This window comes from Meriones unguiculatus, chromosome 15 (genome assembly GCF_030254825.1).
Source record: "Meriones unguiculatus strain TT.TT164.6M chromosome 15, Bangor_MerUng_6.1, whole genome shotgun sequence".
Lineage (NCBI taxonomy): Eukaryota > Metazoa > Chordata > Mammalia > Rodentia > Muridae > Meriones > Meriones unguiculatus.
The window spans coordinates 70126691-70144792 of record NC_083362.1 but is presented as its reverse complement, the minus strand read 5'-3'; the positions used below and the strand labels follow the sequence as shown (position 1 = coordinate 70144792).

The 18102-nt window shown below is 42.3% G+C and overlaps 1 protein-coding gene across 3 annotated transcripts in view; it reads left to right on the top strand.

The window, feature by feature from the left end:
* Positions 1–18102, top strand: part of Pid1 (phosphotyrosine interaction domain containing 1) — a 225723-nt gene that overhangs the window by 100259 nt on the left and 107362 nt on the right. For 2 of the 3 annotated variants that reach the window (XM_060368731.1, XM_060368732.1), the window contains exon 2: positions 8449–8595. The exons of the other annotated variant lie outside the window; for it this stretch is intronic. In XM_060368731.1, coding sequence (XP_060224714.1) covers positions 8449–8595 — 147 coding nt within the window. The remainder of the gene's footprint in view (positions 1–8448; positions 8596–18102) is intronic. 3 annotated transcript variants of the gene reach the window in all.

Sequence of the window (18102 nt, the reverse complement as noted above, 5' to 3'; positions counted from 1 at the left end):
ATCTATATCTATATCTATATCTATATATTGAACATAGACACACACGACTGTCAGTACCCTGAATAAGGAAGTAAGGGAGTAAGAGAACCTTGTCCTGTCTAGAGTTCTTTTACCGTTTGCTGGCTGCGCATGTAGGATATTTTTGTGTTCCTCCTGTGTACTTTTTGGAGTAAATCTGTGATGTTGAAAAAAATAAAAATGCTTCCACAGTCCTCGCTGTGAATAAATTTGGACGTGTGAATGCAACCATTTTCAGTTAGTTTAATGATAGCCCTGTCTTTAATAAATACAGGGAGGCTTGTAAACTTGTGGGAGTCTAGGTGTAGGCTTTTTAAATGAAGCCTGAACCGTTTTGAGTAAGGCCTTCTGCGGAAATGACTGATTTGCAATGTGAAAGTAAATGTTAATACATTATAGATGTTTCGCATCTTGAAACAGTAGTTTGATAAACTGTAGTAAGAAGCTAATTTTTGAAGTCAAATGGTCCAATTTTGTATTTGTCTCCTAGATTAGGGGAGATTATCTAATCTGGGTTTATTTCCAAAAAGGGCAAATTACATAGATGGGTAGAACACTCTGTATTAAAAATATTTAAATGAAGGTACAATTTAATTAAGTAGCATTTTCTTTATTCACTCTCGTTATTCCTAATTATGTACAGATTCTTTGCTATTTATTTTCAAGAGCTGTCTCGCTTTTAGGCTTTTTCTGTGAAATGCAAGAACAAAATATTTAGAAACTGAACTTAAATTTTTTTTTTTTTATTTAAAAATAGGTAGACTATATTATAAAAGTGACCAAAAAGCATCACCATGATTTCTACTCTCATATTTGGGGCCTGAATATACTTTACTTAAAGTGGGAGTGAACCACCCATGAGCTTCTTGACTGTGGTGCTAAGGCCTGCTTGCTTTCCTGTACTTGTCACAAATTAGCATTTTCTCAGAATACTTGAAGTTTCCCAGTACCCTGACCCCGCCCCCACTTGTTCCTCGTGGTCCTCTTCAGAAAATTTAGCATTTTGAAGCGTGATTAGGGCGTGCTGCTGAATCAGTAATTCCGAAGTTCCAGCTGACCACTAGGGCTGGCTTCAACATGTCCTTAAGATGAGTGAAAGGTTAAAATCGTGAGTCCATCCTAATTTGAGGAGAGAGTTCCCGGAATCTCATTAAATAAATACTTAATTAATTAAATAAAGGATACAGGTCTTGCCTTCCAGAGACTGCGTTATGTTTTGGATACTGAGTCAATACAAAGGTGAGATACACCCAATTTGAATTGGTAAAATATGTAAATCCCTGGCGGCTAAACTGTGAGAGATTAATGTCTGAATAGGAGTAGAAAGCGATGCCAACTGTAAAATTATACAGGGCACGGTGATTACCCCATCCGCATAATGGGGTTTGATTTAGAAGCTCTATTTTGGGATCACACAGAAAGCTGCAAATGCAGAAAGCTGAGCTTTGTCTCATTTGTCCAGGGCAGTGCCCTAATTTTCTCCATTATTCACTTCCCCTTATGAATGAATGACACATTTTCTTTATGGAGCTCTGCGCAGCTTTAGTTTAGAAGCGGCGGCCTTTCCAGGCTCCACTGTGCTGTCCCTCCTCTGTTGCCTTTAGATAATGCCACTGGATTTCATGCTTTGAAGTTGCCTTATCGTCGCTGCACCTGTTAACTGTGTGACGAACCAGCGATATCCTTTCTTAAGGTGTCTGAGTCTAGTATTTGAAAGTTGATGGATTTGAGGCGACTGAGTCTCAGGTGGGGTTACAAGGCCACAGAGGTCTGACAGAGCTGGGGATTACGCTCAGGTCTTTGTAATGTGGTAAAAGCCCTTGTCATCAATGCTTTGTCATTGCTGGTACACTGCGTGGCCCTCTCTTGAGACCTGGAATCTGTCTTACCGTGGTATAGTTCTGAGGATTTTGTCTCAGACACAGCCTTGGGATTATATGACCTATTTTACATCATGGCTTCTTAGACTCTTTATACTTTTGAAATTTTTTTAACCAGGAAATTTTTTTTTGTGACCTCCATGATATAGGAATGTTTAATAGTCCTGGAAATAGACAATTAATTGCTGATAAGCCATAAGGAAGTTTATTTTAAAATATTTCCCTGGAAGACACGTAATTTTATTACTCATTAAATATGAAAACATTTTATATAATAATGAGATGAATGTGCTTATTTACCTTTACAGAATAGCTGTATCTTGACTGAATGTATGATACTGAGGACACATACTAGCTTCAACATTTTTCAGAGCTGATTATTATTTTACTTTTATAATTGCCGATGTTTCTCGAGAATGCTGTTTTGCATAAACGCAGTACAGAATGGCAGAAATGCATTTAAGGCCATTTTAGGAATTGCTAACAGTTCTCTCCGTATTACAAGTCAGCAACCCAAACATTAATTTTTAAAATCAAATATCCTAGTAGTAGACAACCCAAAAGTATGCTAATGAAATAAATGCTAAGTAATGACCGTAGGTGGGAAAATGTCGGAAGTTGGATTTGTGCAGACTATCCTATTTCTACGAGAACAGAAAACTTTTAAGTTGTACATTGCAAACGCTGCAATCCATTTCATAGGAGAATCTCTAGGGTTAGCCACGGTGATGTAGGCAGTGTCTATTGGTGTGACACGGCGCGAAGATATGCGCACAGCAAAAGGTGCACATTGTGTGCTTAGAGCCAAGGTGCATCGAGCTCGTGGCAGGCATGGTGGAATGCCGTCAGAAACACCTACGTCCCATTACACCTGTGACTGTGAATGAGGTCTTGACCACTGCACATCCCGACGGTTTTTACTATTGCCATTTCGGGTGAACCCCACATTCAGTTATAGGGTTGCAACCTGATAGAGGGTTGCAAACCAATTTATAAAGCAATGTTGGAGACGGGAGGGTAGGTGTTTCACTAGGGTGCCTTAACTGTTCAAACAAGTATGAGGTTCACTTTAAAAAGTGACAGTACGTTTGTGTTTCTGTGGTTTGTAAGTCCACTCTCATACCAGTTTTGTTAGGGGATGTATTTTATTTTCATGGACACACACACACACATACACAGAGTTGATTACAAAATTGTGCTGTTGGGTTATTTGCAAGGAACTGGAACGGAAGGTTGGGACTGCAGAGTAGGAGCACTTGTCTGGAGAGCAGCTCAGGGGTCTCTGAGCGTGAGAATGGAAAGAGACGACCTCTGAGAAAGAAACTAAGGCAGAAAGAGGAGGAAGATAAACAGAAGACACTCGGGAGATCAAGCATCAAGTGGGGACTTTTAGCTGCCAATCTCTTCCACCATGGTACAGAGAGACTTTGGGAGCTCTGAGAAGCCACTGATCCAGACTGTCACATTCTGACGCCCGACACACCGTAGGCTCTTTTTCCTTTCTGTTTCCCACTGAAGCAGAAAAAAGAAATTATTGACTCACATTAACTGTGTAATGTAGTTCAATGTGAATGAAAGAGTGGTGTTGGACACATCTGGACCCAGGAGCTGAAGGATGCCACGGGGCTGTCTCTCCATATCACAGTGTTTCTGGTCTCTATGAGGCTTCAGTCAGAGGCTGAGCTTGAAGGATAAGAAGGCTGTATTACCTATCAAGCAGCCAATCAAGTATTTATCTCCTAGAAGTGTCTGTTCAATTAACCTGCAGTTTCCTGTAAACCAATGTTTTTAGACAGGGCTCTGTGGTGCTCAGCCAGCCTAGGGCATGTGTATTTTCCAAAACCCAGGATATAAATGTTAGTGAAATTTCCCTAGGAAGGGAGCAGCTAAGTGTTCTTAGCAGAAATAGTTCCCATGCTTACAGTTCCCATGCTCATTCTAAGGGTTAAGTAACCCTTAGAATAGCAAGGTCAGAGTCAGACTTACTGTTAATTTGCCATGAAAGATAAATCAATGCGAATACAATAGCTCATCAAATATCTACATTTTATCTATCCTTCCCCCTTTATCTTCATGTTTCCATAGGAGGCAAAGAGAACAAAACTATTAGGAGAGAGAATGTCTATTTAAAGAGCCATTTTCTCTGTTTCATTTTATTATCTTAGCTTTTTAGATCTGTCCTAAAGACCTCTTGTCATGTGACTTGCGTCTCTACAAGCTGTGAGGAGCCTCCAAGCAGAGATAGACATCGTATCTCTCCCCCTGTTGTGCTGACCTCATCCTTATCTGAGAACAGTTACTTAGGAGGGGTTGTGGACACACTCAGTGAGTGACAGTGTGTCCTGGGCCCAGCTGGCTCAGAGCTAGATGGCTGTGGTTGCACAACACAGCGTGCTAAAGCTGGAATTTGAACTTGGTTATTTTCTTACTCCCAACTTTGTCTTTCTTACCTTAAAAAAAGAATATATATATATATATATATATACATTTTAAATTTGTTGATGTATGTGTGTGTTCATGAACTCATGTGCCACGGAGGTCTCAGATAATCTGGAGCTGATCGTCTATAACTACAGGTGTTTTTTGAGCCGTGAAGTAGATGCTGGAAGCTGACCTTGGGTCCTCTGGAAGAGCAGCCACCTCAAGACCCTGCGTGTGTGTGGGTATTTGTGTTTGTGTGTGGTGTGTGTGTGTGTTTGTATGGTATATGTGTGTATATGTGTGGTGTGTGTGTGTGCGTGTTTGTGTGGTATGTGTTTGTGTGTGCATGTGTGTGTGTATGTGAATTCTCTGCTTCAGTTTTCACAGCGATGTCATGAGGTTCCACTGTAATAGCATCCCCATCTTACAAACAGGAAACTCAAGTACATGGGGCTTTTAGGCAACTTCTAACCTCCTGTGTGCCGTGGGATCTGGTCTTACGATAATGGTAGTAGTGCTGGGAAAACAGTCCCAGAACTCCTAGGTAGTATGATTATCTCACCTTCCTGAAAAGAAGCCCATGGTGTGTCTGGAGTAGGAATGTGACACTCTGGCTTCTTGGAGCTCCCAAAGTCTCTTGTACCATGGTAACAACAGGCCCCCACTTGATGATACTTGATCTCCCGACTGTCTTCTGTTTGTCTTCCCCAGCTTTCTGCCCCAGTTTCTTTCTCAGTAGTCTTCTGATTTCATTCTCATACCTAGTGATTCCTGTGCTGCTCTAGAGGACTCTACCCCTCTGCACTCCCAATTCCACACTTCCAGTGGACAGAAGCTGTCAATCAAGAGCCACACAGAAGCTTTTAGCTTGACATTTGCTGGGAAATGTAAGGACAAGTCCCTTCCATTTAAAAATGTATCAGAGCTGGTTATTTTGTTTCCTAAAAGGTGGCTGCATCCATCAGGTTTCAAACAGAAGCACAGAACTAGTAGGATATATAGATTTTCTACCAAGGAATTAACTTTTGCAGTCATGGGAGCTGATAGGTGAGCCAAGGGTAGAAACTATTGGGGATATCCCACAGTAGAAGTATTCTTCCTTGTACGGGAAACCTGAACTCACCCCTCAAGAATCTTTCAGTGGACTGATTGGTCCCCACCTGGAATATCTAGGTCAGGTTCCCTTACCTCAAACCCTTAGTCTTGTCTGCAAAACACCCTCACTTCAGCACCTGGGGGAATGTCAGGTTCAATAACTAGGCCCTGTGGTTTAAACAAGTTGGCACATAATCTGCCTACCAGAGTCATCATTTGAGGACTCCTGAAATACAGGGTTTGACCTGCTATGAATTACCAAACTTCTGAATCTTTACCTGACTTGTATGAAGTAGTCAGAGAACTGATTGAGGCAGTTTATTCTTAGATAAGTATGCTTGTGTATTATTGAAAATAATAGGAGATCCAGGAAGGACAGATTGGATGAGGTAGCAAGACGATAAGTCTCTGAACTTTCATTTAGAGATTATCGCTTTCAATTTGTGGTTTGTACTAAAAGGTACATTAGTTTTCCTGCATTCCAGAATGTTCCTCAGATCTCTGTGGCTAGTGAGCAGCATTTTAGGCCCCTCTGATATTTCATGGAATTAAACAGCTTGTGTGTCTGTGGTTCTTATGTTCTTGGGAAAGACACAAGATAAAGAAAACAGCTACATGATTGTATGGAGGTGATGTGCAGAGGGGCTGGGGGAGACAGTGCTATGTCTGTGTGCACAGCTATCTGCATATCATGCAGGCTCCAGTGCAAAATGCAAATTCAGTGTGTCCTAATCAGAGCCTAGGAATACCACCAAGCTTTGTGCTTGGCTCTTGAATCTTTTTCAGGGATTGTCCACCTGGTTTCTTATCATTATTTACTATTTAACACCGCTCCAAGGAAAGAAAAATAACAGAAGCTTTAGATGACTGACGTGTGCTTGTGACGGTGCTATGCCCAGCCTCTGTGCATAAGGGCAGGCTACAAGCCTTCACAATCGGCACTTTCTACTCGAGACTGGGGTTTGCTTCTGTCCAACACTGCCCTGCCCATTTGGATTTGATTTTTAGACATGCACTGATTATGCTTCACCTCAGGCCAGGTGACAAGCAGGAAGGGCTGTGGGGGCAGTAACCACAGTTGCTCCACCTCTCCTTTTCTTCCTGTGCTGTGAGTTCATTGGAGGTTGTTGCCAGGGAAAGCATAGCAGAGGATTCCTGGATCGCCTGTGTTTCTAGGACACAGCTGACTGCATTTGAAGAAAAGTCTGCCTCTTAGGGGTAGCCTCTTGGCCTGTCTGTGTCCCCGCTTCCTTAGTTGTAGGCTTAACTTCTTACCTCCTTTCTCCTCGACTCTTGATGCATTCTGGTATCTGGTCCCAGCAGAATTCTCATTCATGGGCCATCACTGATACACATAGAAAGCAAGGATTGAGGAGGTCCGTGTTGGGACTGTCTTTTGAATGACTGTGCTCTACTGTGCCATGCAGGATAAATTGCAAAACAAAAATTTAAAGACACAGTTATGATGAATTTTGAAACAAAGATACTGAGCCAGACTAGAAGTCCTGTGAAGGGGTGGCTCTCTTGAGCATGGGTTGCTGTGCAATTGCATAGGTTGCATGCCCATGAAGTTGGGGCTGTGTGTGTGTGTGTGTGTGTGTGTGTGTGAACATTCCTGTACATACTCTTAGATATAACTGATGATAGGGATATGTGATAAAGGCCTTTAGGAAAGTGAGGAAGCCAGCCTTCCAGATACCTTGGGTAGAAGCAGCATGTTTAGAGGTTCCAGGACACACGTGTCTTTGGTGTATTCTCAAACACTAAGGCGGCCCTTGTGGCCAGATCCATAATTAAAAACATGAAGTAGAGAGCTAAAGCTAGGGAGACAGTGGGTCTCTGAATGATGAGCAGCTTCAACGGCTAATGTGAAGGGCTTTGGATTTTTCTCCGAATTGCTGAGGATACCTGGGAGAGAGTCAGTAAAGGCATGGTATACTGTACCATAGCTGGAGCTTAGAGAAAGCCCTTTGGCTTCTGTGTAGTGACAATTTATATAGAGGGAATGTTGGAAGAGTTACAGTAGTCTAAATGAAGACAAAGCCTACGACTAGGTGGCACAATGTCCTGATTGGTTTCTATTGCCAACTTGACAGGGTCTAAGGTTATCTGGGAAGAGGAAACCCTGACTGAAGAATTAGCTCAACGATATTGGCCTGTGGCCAGGTCTGTGGGAAATAGTCATGATTAATGATTGATGTGGAGGGACTTGCCTACTGTGGGTGGCACCATCCCCTAGTAGCTGAACTTGAAACAAGCCAGTGAGTGAGACACTAAGCAGCATTCCTCCATGATAACTGCCTCCAAATTCCTGCCTTGAGTTCCTGTTCCTCAGTGACAGACTGTGAACTGGAAGTGTATGTTGAAATAAACCTTTCTCTCCCCGCTTCCCCCCAAGTCACTTTTGGTCAGAGCATTTTTATCACAGCAACAGAAAGGAAACCAGAACATGTAGATCCTAATGGTTAAACAGACCCACATTTGGAACAGTTTTCGAAACTGATGGGTTGGGCTGCCACTTGCAAAGATGTTGCTAGAATTCTGGCAGGAGACCATGGAGAAGAATAGCTCACTGAGCAGACAATCTCCCAAGGTCCTATAGCAAGTTCTGGAGAGAGCTGAGCAGGACTGGGCAGGGCACAAAGTCTCAAGGGATTTCCTGTATTGAGCCCCCTCTATTGTCCTTTCACGATCATCATTCCTGGTAATGCTAAATCTATGCATATTGTATCTCCAAGAATTTTGGAGATTCCAAGAAGCTTGGAAAAGCTTCTCTGATGACAAAGTCCTCATGAAGTGATGCCACCATGACCTTGTATATTTGTGTCTCTGCTGGAGCCTGGCTGCTTGCCATAGCTTCATTTCAGTCCAATCTTCATAGGATTTTACCCTCTCCATTGAATAATATCAATGGCCTCACTTATTACGGCAGAGTTATTAAGATAAAGCGTCTGCTACTAAGTTTGATGTGCAGTTGAATCAAGGTACACATCCAAGTAATTTTGACTCTCTTGGTTTATTTCTCCGTCTTTAGCACTTCCAGACCATGCTGAAGTCTAAATTGAATGTCCTAACGCTGAAAAAGGAACCTATTCCAGCAGTCATCTTCCACGAGCCGGAAGCCATTGAACTGTGCACCACCACGCCACTGATGAAGGCGAGGACTCACAGTGGCTGCAAGGTACAGGGCACGAAGCCATTGGTGCTTCTCTTGGTGGGCCAGATCCAAGCCTGTGTGGCATGAGGGAGGAGAGTCTTCTTTACCAGTAGTTCGTGGTTTAAGAATGTAAATATCACATGCATAGCAGGCTCATTGAGTGGTGTTAGTTTGGACTCACATCCTGATTTTTTTCCTCTCTCATTAATAGAACTTTTTGTTTGTTTACCATTTTGGAGACAAATATAACCAATATCAGTTTTAGTAAGCATGAATAAAATAGTATTCTTATTGTTCCTTAAGTGGCTGCATGGAACTTTGACTTTCGTAAGGAAGTTTTATTTTTACTTTTAGATTTTTTTTTTTTTTTTTTTAGATAGGGTTTCTTTGTGCAGCTTTGGCTATCCTAGAACTCACTCTGTAGACCAGGCTGGCCTCAAACTCACAGAGATCTGTTTGCCTTTGACTCTCAAGTACTGGAATTATAGGCGTGTACCACCACTACCTGGCTGGAAGTTTTATTTTTTAAGATTTATTTTTTATGGGCATGCATGCATGCGTGTGTGTGTGTGTGTGTTTATGTTAGTTTTTGTGTTATTCATGCAGGTGCTTATGGAGACTGGAAGATAGCATTGATAGATTCTTTGAAGCTGGGGTTTCAGGCAGTTGAGTATGAGCAGCTAGAGATGGGTGCTGGGATCCAGATTCCAGGGTTGTGCAAGAGCTGCAAGTGCTGTTGTGCATTAGCATCTCCCAGTCCACAGGGGAGTTTTATCTTTCATCACAGTTCCCCCTTTTGTATTTGCAATCTGAACAAACATGTCTTAAAGGATGAAAATACCCAACCTCAAACTGTTAGCAAAACAAAGTACATCTCCAGTACCTGAAACTTCCAAATTCCCTTGGAGGTTATTTTGCATTTTTTTCTCTCTCAAAATTTATACCAATATTCATGCCTCGAATCTGTAAAAAACAAAGGCACCCTTTTCACTCATGCAAACTATAATGCTGACATAGAAACAAAACTAGAGACAAAATATTCAATTTTGGTAAATTTTTGGATTTTTTTTTCTCATATCCTTTTTTTTTTTTCCTTTTGGTTGGGTTAGCGAATACAGAAATGTTTAGAGATAACAAAGAAAATATGTCTTATGCATATTTGCTACCAGAAGCTTGTTTAGAGTGGAGAAAATATAATACGGGGACAGGAAATGCGTATTTGCTTATCGTCTTTCTTTTTTAAGCCTCTTAGATACACCCGTCTCCTTATTTCCCATTGTTGGGGAAGCAGGTCCTGCATAGCTGTGGTCAGGTTGGAGCCTGCGGAGATCTGGGGTGACAGCAGTCTGTACACCCCCCCATCCATTCATTCCGCACATACTTACTGCATGCTCAGTGTGGGCAGGCTCTGGGGTAGAATGTGGAAAAGACCCACAACATCTTTATGGAATTTTAGCTGCTAGAGGAGAAAATGCTTGTACACAGCCATTGACTGCTGAGAGCCAGTTTGTAAAGACCTTCAGGAAGTGCCTTCAAGCAGGAAAAAAGAAGAGATTCTGGGTTTTCTAAATGAATATCGGCTTGCTGTCATTTTGAAGGGAAAGAAATGGGCCAGTGTGCTTGGAAGGCTGAGGAAGGTTTGAAGGGGGGGGGGGGTCAGGCAAACAGAGCCTTATGGTCATGCCAGGAGTTTAGATTTTCTTTGAAGTATAATGAGAATTTAAGCACACAAGTTGAGACTCCATTTTCAAAGTGAAGTAGTTGACTGGAAGGAGAGAATTATGAAATGGTCTTGGGTCCACCATGTGAGAACAGTTGACTGGATGGGAGAATGAGTGAAATGGCCTTGGTTCTATCATGTGTAACTCCACTGTGAAGAGCTGAGGAGCTAGAAAAATAGTGATGGCATTTGGAAAGTGACTGGAAATCAAAACTCTTGTACCATCCCTTAGAAGATGTGCTCATGCCATTTTCAATTCTGTTCTTGTCATAGAAGATGGTACCTTGAAGCCAGATGAAGTTAAGTAGGGATGAGGGTAAGGAGGACAGCTTAATTTGACAAAGTACACAGGGTGTACTTACGATGCTGGGAGAGTTTAAAAATGTCACAGAATGAAAATTAGTGGCCCATGCCTTTAGTCCCATCACTCAGCAGGCAGAGGCAGGTGGATCTCTGAGAGGTCAATGGCAACCTGGTCTATAGAGTGAGTTCTAGGACACCCAGAGCTACACACTAAGACACTGTTCCAAAACCAAAACCAAACCAAACCAAAGGAAGTCACAACAGCCTCGTCTACATACAAAAGTTTGTGTGTGTGTGTGTGTGTGTGTGTGAGAGAGAGAGAGAGAGAGAGAGAGAGAAACAGACAGACAGGGGTGATAGGAAGGGTAGGGAAGGGAGAGAGAGAAATATAGAGGGAGGAAGAGGGACAGGAGGGATTTTCTAGAGTAATAAAGGAACAAAACTAAATAGCCTTCATTTTTTTTTTCTGGAAAGTGTATATAGCTCAATATAAATCTTTTTTTTCCATGTACAGTTATGGCCTTTAGGCAGTACTCACTTATCTTCATTTTCTGAAAGGATGTTGGGGAGCTGAGGAGCTGAGGAGCTGACCCAGTGGTGAAAGAGAACTTATGTTCTTGCAAAGACTAGAGTTACGTTTCCAACACTCATGTCAGGTAGCCTACAACTACCTAAAACTCCAGCTCTAGGGCAGAGGTTCTCAACCCATATGTCATGACCCCCCCCTTAAATGTCACAACCCTTTTGCAGGGTTTGAATATCAGATGTGAAGTAGCAATGGAAATAATTGTATAGTCGGGGGCCACCGAAACATGAGGAACTGGATTAATGGGTAGCAGCATTACAAAGGTTGAGAACCACTGCTCCAGGGGATATGACGCCTTCTTCTGGCATCCACAGGTACCTTCATTCATGCATAAATGCCAGTACACCTATATACATAAAAGATTGAGACTAAAAGAAATTGGGGAGATGAAGATTTCAGGTAAGGATATTGCAAAGGGTCATTGTGCAGCTGTCAGTCTGTGTGGCCAGCTGGACAAAAGGAAGTCACCTGTGATTTCAGTTGAACCCAGGGAAAAGTTTCTGTAGCCAAGGTGAAAAACATTAGACCATCAAAGAACCATATGAACTCAGCACTCTTAGAAATGGCAGAGGTTCAAGGCATGGATAATGGTACCCCTAGAGTCAGAGATCAGGGTCAACAGCTCTTTGGATCTCTGAGCATTTCCATTTTTTCTGACCATTCTAAGTAAGAAAGTCCTCAACATGTGATTCTTAAACTGTATGCTATTGACTTAATACTGCTACATTCTATAAATTCTCTTTTTTTCCCCCAAAGATAATACCGCGCTTGTTTTCAAAGTCATGTTCCTTTGTTTATTTTTTTAAAGGTTAGATCTTGGAAATTCTGACATTCCTGTTTAAAAATCCCCAAACCTCCCCCTGTTTCCCCCTAGCCATCTTCAAGAACAAAGCCTAGTGTTTCCTCCCTGCTTCTTGCCAGGGAGTAACTCGGCTCACGAGATGCCAGCTGCAGAGGGAACTCTCTCTCCGACTCATGAGTCCCAGGAATAATGAGCATAATGTAGTTCTGGCCCAGCTGCAGGGCCAGGGTTTGGGACCCTCCATCTTCACAGAGAACTGCTTCTTTTCTTCCTAAGAGCTCCCAAGCTGTACTTGCATAACTTTTACTTTGGGAAGGGAGAGGGGCAGGAAGAGGCCAAGGGGAGGGGAGTTGAGAATGGGTTAAGGTTAGCATCACTGAGCCCCTCGCTCATCTCAGATCTCCTGATCTGTATTCTCCGTGGGTCCTGGAGAGATTGCCTTGCCAGGCTATTCATGTTTCGGGCAGCTGGGGCTTTGTGTGTTCTCCTTTATTGCCGCCACTTTCTTTTTCTTTGGTGTAGGTTTTTTTTTGTTTTTTAAACCTGATAGCCCATTGCATCCCCTTAGGACTCTCACTGGCACAGTTTTGAGCTTCATAAGGTCCTATGTGATTTTCAAGCAGTGCTGATGGCCTTTTGTACCCCCCCCCCCTTGCATGATGGGATTCTGGGTAGCTTGCCTGCTTAACAAACATTTTTTGAACCGGCACACATTGAAGGCTTGCTGTATGTTGGACTCATAGAGAAAGGGATCATAGGAAATGTGACGTATAAACAAGCAGACGAAATAGGAGGTGTACACAAGTAAATTAATCCCAACTACTTTTTTTCCAGTTTATTTTATTTTTTTATAAAAGGTCTTCTTGATCCTCACAGTGGGGTTACACTTAATTAATTAATTTTTAATTAATTTAGAATGCATGCACACACGTGTATGTGCAATGGCTAGCATGTAGCAGTCAGGAGACAACTTCTTGGGGGTTGATTCTCTCCTTCCACTGAGTGGGGAACAAACCCAGGTTGTGTCAGTCTTGGCATCAGGGGTGTACATAAGAATCTCTTTGGGGAGGGCAGAGGCAGGTAGATCACTGTGAGTTCAAGGCCAACCTGGTCTACAAAGCAAGTCCAGGATAGCCAAGGCTACACAGAGAAAACCCTGTCTTCAAACAAAACAAACAACAACAACAAAACCCAACCCAAACCAAACCAAAACAAAAAACCCGTGAATTCTTCCCAGGAACTTTTATTTAAGCACTAAGCTTTAGTGGCTGGGAGCAGGAGCCTGCATTCTAAAACCTACCACAAAATTTAGCCAGAGGTGGGCTGCTCGGTGCTTGCGAATGTTACCCACAGAGAAGTGTCTGATAGGGGTAGTATAAGGTAAGCAACCCGTGAGCTCACTGACTGGAACATCACAGTCTATGTGGGATTTGACAGAGCAAGTCAAGATGTCTAAGGGCAAATAGGGCTCTGGAGTCACTGCGCAGACATGTGCTCTGGGCTTCTATGTGTCTTATCCTCCAGGGGGCGCTGTTCTACTTGCACAGACTCACTTCCAGGCCTGCTCCCCACAGTCCTGAAAACCGGAATAAAATAAAATTATGTTGTTAGGATGATGATGATGATGATGATGATGATGATGATGATGATGATGAACAGTGATAAAAATACTAATACAGTAATTGTGATCTTGTATAGCTTGTGTTTGTTATCGTATTTAGTGTGTTTCCTATGTCTGTGTGCCTTTATCACAGATTAGCTAGTTCAGGCAAGAAGACATTCCTTATCCTGTCTTTGGGACCCAGGGAATAATTGACAGATCCAGGTTTGTCCCAGTCTATGTAGTAGCAGATTCTGGGGCATCTTCAAAACCATACCAGTGGCCACATCCCTCTATAGTTCTGTGTTGAAACTTCTTGACCAGTTGTACCATCAAATTTGAAGTCACTTCTTTCATACATACCTAAGTTTCTATAGTGCTTAGGATTCAGAGCCAGGATAGGCATCTATTGTGGATACTTTTTCCAATTCTCTATTTTGACTGTTACAATTTTAATTTTAAGTTTTCACTGGAGATTGTGTGCAATGATCAAATCATAGTATCCAATATTTTCACCCACATAAATGTAAAAGGTTATCAACATAAGACTTGCTCGAAAGTATTCAATGCTATGTAGATTTCAATGATTATATATGATATGTACAGGTCAAGTCATGTTGATTAATGCTTTAAACTTTTTGGTATAACTATTTGGAGCCTTTTAAGTCTTCTTTGTTGTTTATCTATAAATTATTTACTAGGTTAGTGTGAACTGTAGCCGTGCCACTCTTCTATGACCACCAGAGCTTATTATTTCTGACTGTGCGGGTAACTGCCCTCCCAGTCTCTCCACTCACCCCTCCTTTCCCAGCCTCTGGAAATCACGGCTGTGCATTGCCATGGTGTCACTGTGTTTTAACAATCGTATGCATTAGCGTTCCTTAGATGTAACAGAGTGTTTGATATCGACAATGTGGAAGGAGGAAAGAATGATTTTGGTTCATGATTTCAGACCACAAATTGCTTGGCCCTGTTGCTTTGGGATTGTGGCAAAGCTGAACATCCTGGCAGGGAAAGGATGGTAGAATTAGAGGTGGGGGTGGAGGGAGGAGAAGGAGGAAGAGAAGAGATGAGACCACATTTCCAGCACATGCCACACATAGCCTCATCTTCCTACTTCCTCCTCCTATTGCTTACCTATTAAACCTTTACCACTTTCTGATAGTATCCTCAGTCGAGGACTACGCCTTAACACACGATCACTGGGTGCCTTTTAAAATCTTAACTGGGCAGGTACCTCGGTTGGTAAAGCACATGCTGAGCAAGCATGAAGACCTGCATTTGGGTACACAGCACTCATATAAAAGGCTGGCCACGGCAGCACTTGCCTTTGCCCCAGCACCAAGGGGGCAAAGGATGGCAGCAGAAGAAAGATGGATTATTGAAGCCCCTTGACAATCCAGACAGCCTGATTCATGTTCTTGCTGTCCAGCAGAAGACCCTGTCAAAAAATAAAGATGAAGAACAACTGAGGAAAGGCACTCTCTGTTGACCCCTGGCCTCCATATCTCTGTGTACACGTGTGTACCTGCACATGCGTGCACACACACAATAAGCAGTAAATCCGCCAGACACTAGTGACACACACACACACACACACACACACACACAGCGCACAGAAAATTAAAAGCTAAACTCTAACGATAGACAGCATATGTTTTGTCTTTATGATCCTGACTTATTTTACCCAATGTAACACCCCCGGCCCCATACGTTTTGCTTCAAAAGATAGCATTTCGTTGTTTCATGGGTTGGAAACATTCCGCTCTCTAAACCTGCCATGTTTTATCTGCCACTTTGCCCACTGCTGGGCATTTAGGTTGATCCCTGATCTTAGCTGTCGCTAAAACTAGTGCAGCAACAATGAGCAGGCAGCTGTCTTGTTAAGCTGTTGGTATTGCAATATCCAGAAGTGGGACAGCTGCCTCATGGGGCAAGCGTGTTTTTTGTTTCTCGAGGACCCTCTGCACGGTTCTCCATAATGGCTTTACTGTTTCACATTTCTGCTCACAGTGTAGAATTGTCTTTCCTCCACATCCTTTCCAGCACCTTTTGTTTTTAAATCAAAACCATTCTAGCTGAGGTGAGGGTTTATCTCATTGTAGCTTGGGCTTACATTTCTCAGTTGCTGAGATAGTTGGCCATACTTTATGGATGTGGATGTGCTCATCATGTCACTTCCTTCCATGGAGAAGTATTTGCTCCTGTCCCTCCATTTTAAAATCAGATCATTTGGGCTTTCATTTTTAATTGCACTCTTAAGTTCCTCATGCATACATTCTGCATTCCAACCCTTTGCAAGATGAATCTTTCAAAACATTTTTCCCATTCTGTAGATTGTCTTTCTGCTGTTTGTTTTCTGTGTTAAGTAAGAGCACAGGAAGAAAGGCAAATAGAAAGAGTCTGTTATCTGATGGTCATGCTTATCTAAGGGTTCAAAGTTCAGGAACTTGTTTAATTGGTGTAGAACTTTATCTTTTCTCACAAAAACTCAGAAATCAAGAAGGCAGTGTGCTAAGTGTCATCTGGCTCTACCCAAAGCACATAAGTAATTTAGCTTCTCAAATTTGGTTTTCTGAAGAAGATGAAGAAGATGAAGAAGAAGGAGAGATGGTTTACAGTAAAAGAGCAATATACCTTATTATAAAGCATATTATGTATAACATGAAATATTATATGTATAACATAAAGTTTACTAGGGAAACTCTTGCAGATATGCATGCATGCATACACACATGCACAGTGAGTTCCAATATAGCCTTGTGGTTGCTTTGTAAGGCCCTTTCCACAGAGGCCCTTTCCTCCTCTGCCGTTCCCTGCCACTTATAAGTTTGAACTAAAATATCAGTAGTATGGTGGTGGAGGATTGTGACAGATCCTACATTGTGAGTCTTTTACTTAAAGTATTTTATAAAGCTCATTGTTGGGGATCATTTCAGAGTATAAGGATTTCTATGAACTGGAAGAAGGAGCGTGACTCTAGGGAGTGTCTCAATGGAAGAACTGAAGGTCAAAGTGTGGGAAGGTGAGTCACAGGCAGTTAGTGTCTTGTTTGGAACTGAGTTTGTCTACCTTAGCTCTGGATTTGCACAATCTTTGCCCTATACCTTCTTTTTAAATTTTTCATTATTATTATTATTATTATTATTATTATTATTATTATTATTAACTCACTTTGTATGCTGGTTATCTCCTCCTGGTCCTACCTTTCCTCCCTCTTCCCTCCCTGTCTTTTTCCCCTAGTCCCTGATAGGGGAAGTCCTCCTTCTCTACTGTCTGACCCCAGTCTATCAGGTTCCATCAGGACTGCCTGGATCCTCTTGGGAGAAACGATCAAGGAGTAGACAACCGAGTTCATGTCAGAGACTGTCTTTTCTCCCCTTACTAGAGGACCCACATGGAGTCTATGGGCTACCCGTCTGAGCAGGGGGTCTAGGTCCTCTCTATGCATGGCCTTTGGTTGGTGTATTAGTCTCTGCATCCAGAGACTAATAGTCCAGCTTATTTTGGCTTCATTGGTCTCCTTGTGGGGCTCCTGTCCCCTTTGGGTCCTTCTATATCCCCCTTATTCCATGAGAGTCCCTGCACCCTGTTCAAAGTCTGGCAGTGAGTGTCAGCATCTGCTTCAATCCCCTGCTGGGTAGAGTCTTTTAGAGGACATCTGCCCTACACCTTCTTCTTTTTTTTTTTTTTTTTAAGATTTATTTATTTATTATGTATACAGTGTTCTGTCTGCAGGCCAGAAGAGGGCACTGGATCTCACTATAGATGGTTGTGAGCCACCATGTAGTTGCTGGGAATTGAACTCAGGACCTTTGGAAGAACAATTAGTGTTCTTAACCTCTGAGCCATCTCTCCAGCCTTGCCCTACACCTTCTTAATGAAGCTGGAGATCATGAGGGATGGATGGTCTCCTAGTCTATGTTCCCTGTCTTTAGCACTGGTGGGATTTGAGGAAACTGGTAACATTTTCCACATTGTTTTTCCTTCTTACTTTCCACACAAAGAATGAAGCTGTCTTCTCTCTGAAGCTAGAGGAATGACCAACATCCTTTATCCCTTCATCTTTTAAGGAGAGCCACATCAGCAAGTCACCTAAGCCTGCTGTCTCACTGAAATCCTGACATACACTAGTCTCTGTTCCCGGAGGGCACTGACCTGGCATTATAGAAGCCCCATCTAAGGACTTTGTTGTCCTCTTTTTTACTGTAAGGTCAGAAACTATCAACAAAAAAACTGGTTTTCAACAAAGAGTTAATGATTCATGAGCCATAACAACGTGTATATCACTTTTCCTAGGTTTCTTTGAATTCAGGTGAAGCAGCAATCCTTCCTTAGCACTCAGGAAGGATGTCTGTCTTAGTTGGGGCTCCTATTGCTGTGATAAGACACCTTGGCCAAAAGCAACTTGGAAAGAAAAGGGTTTTATTTTATCTTATACATCCAGGTAGCAGCGTATGACTGAAAAAAGTCAGGGAAGGAGCTCAAGCAGGGCAGAAACCTGGAGGCAGGAGCTGAAG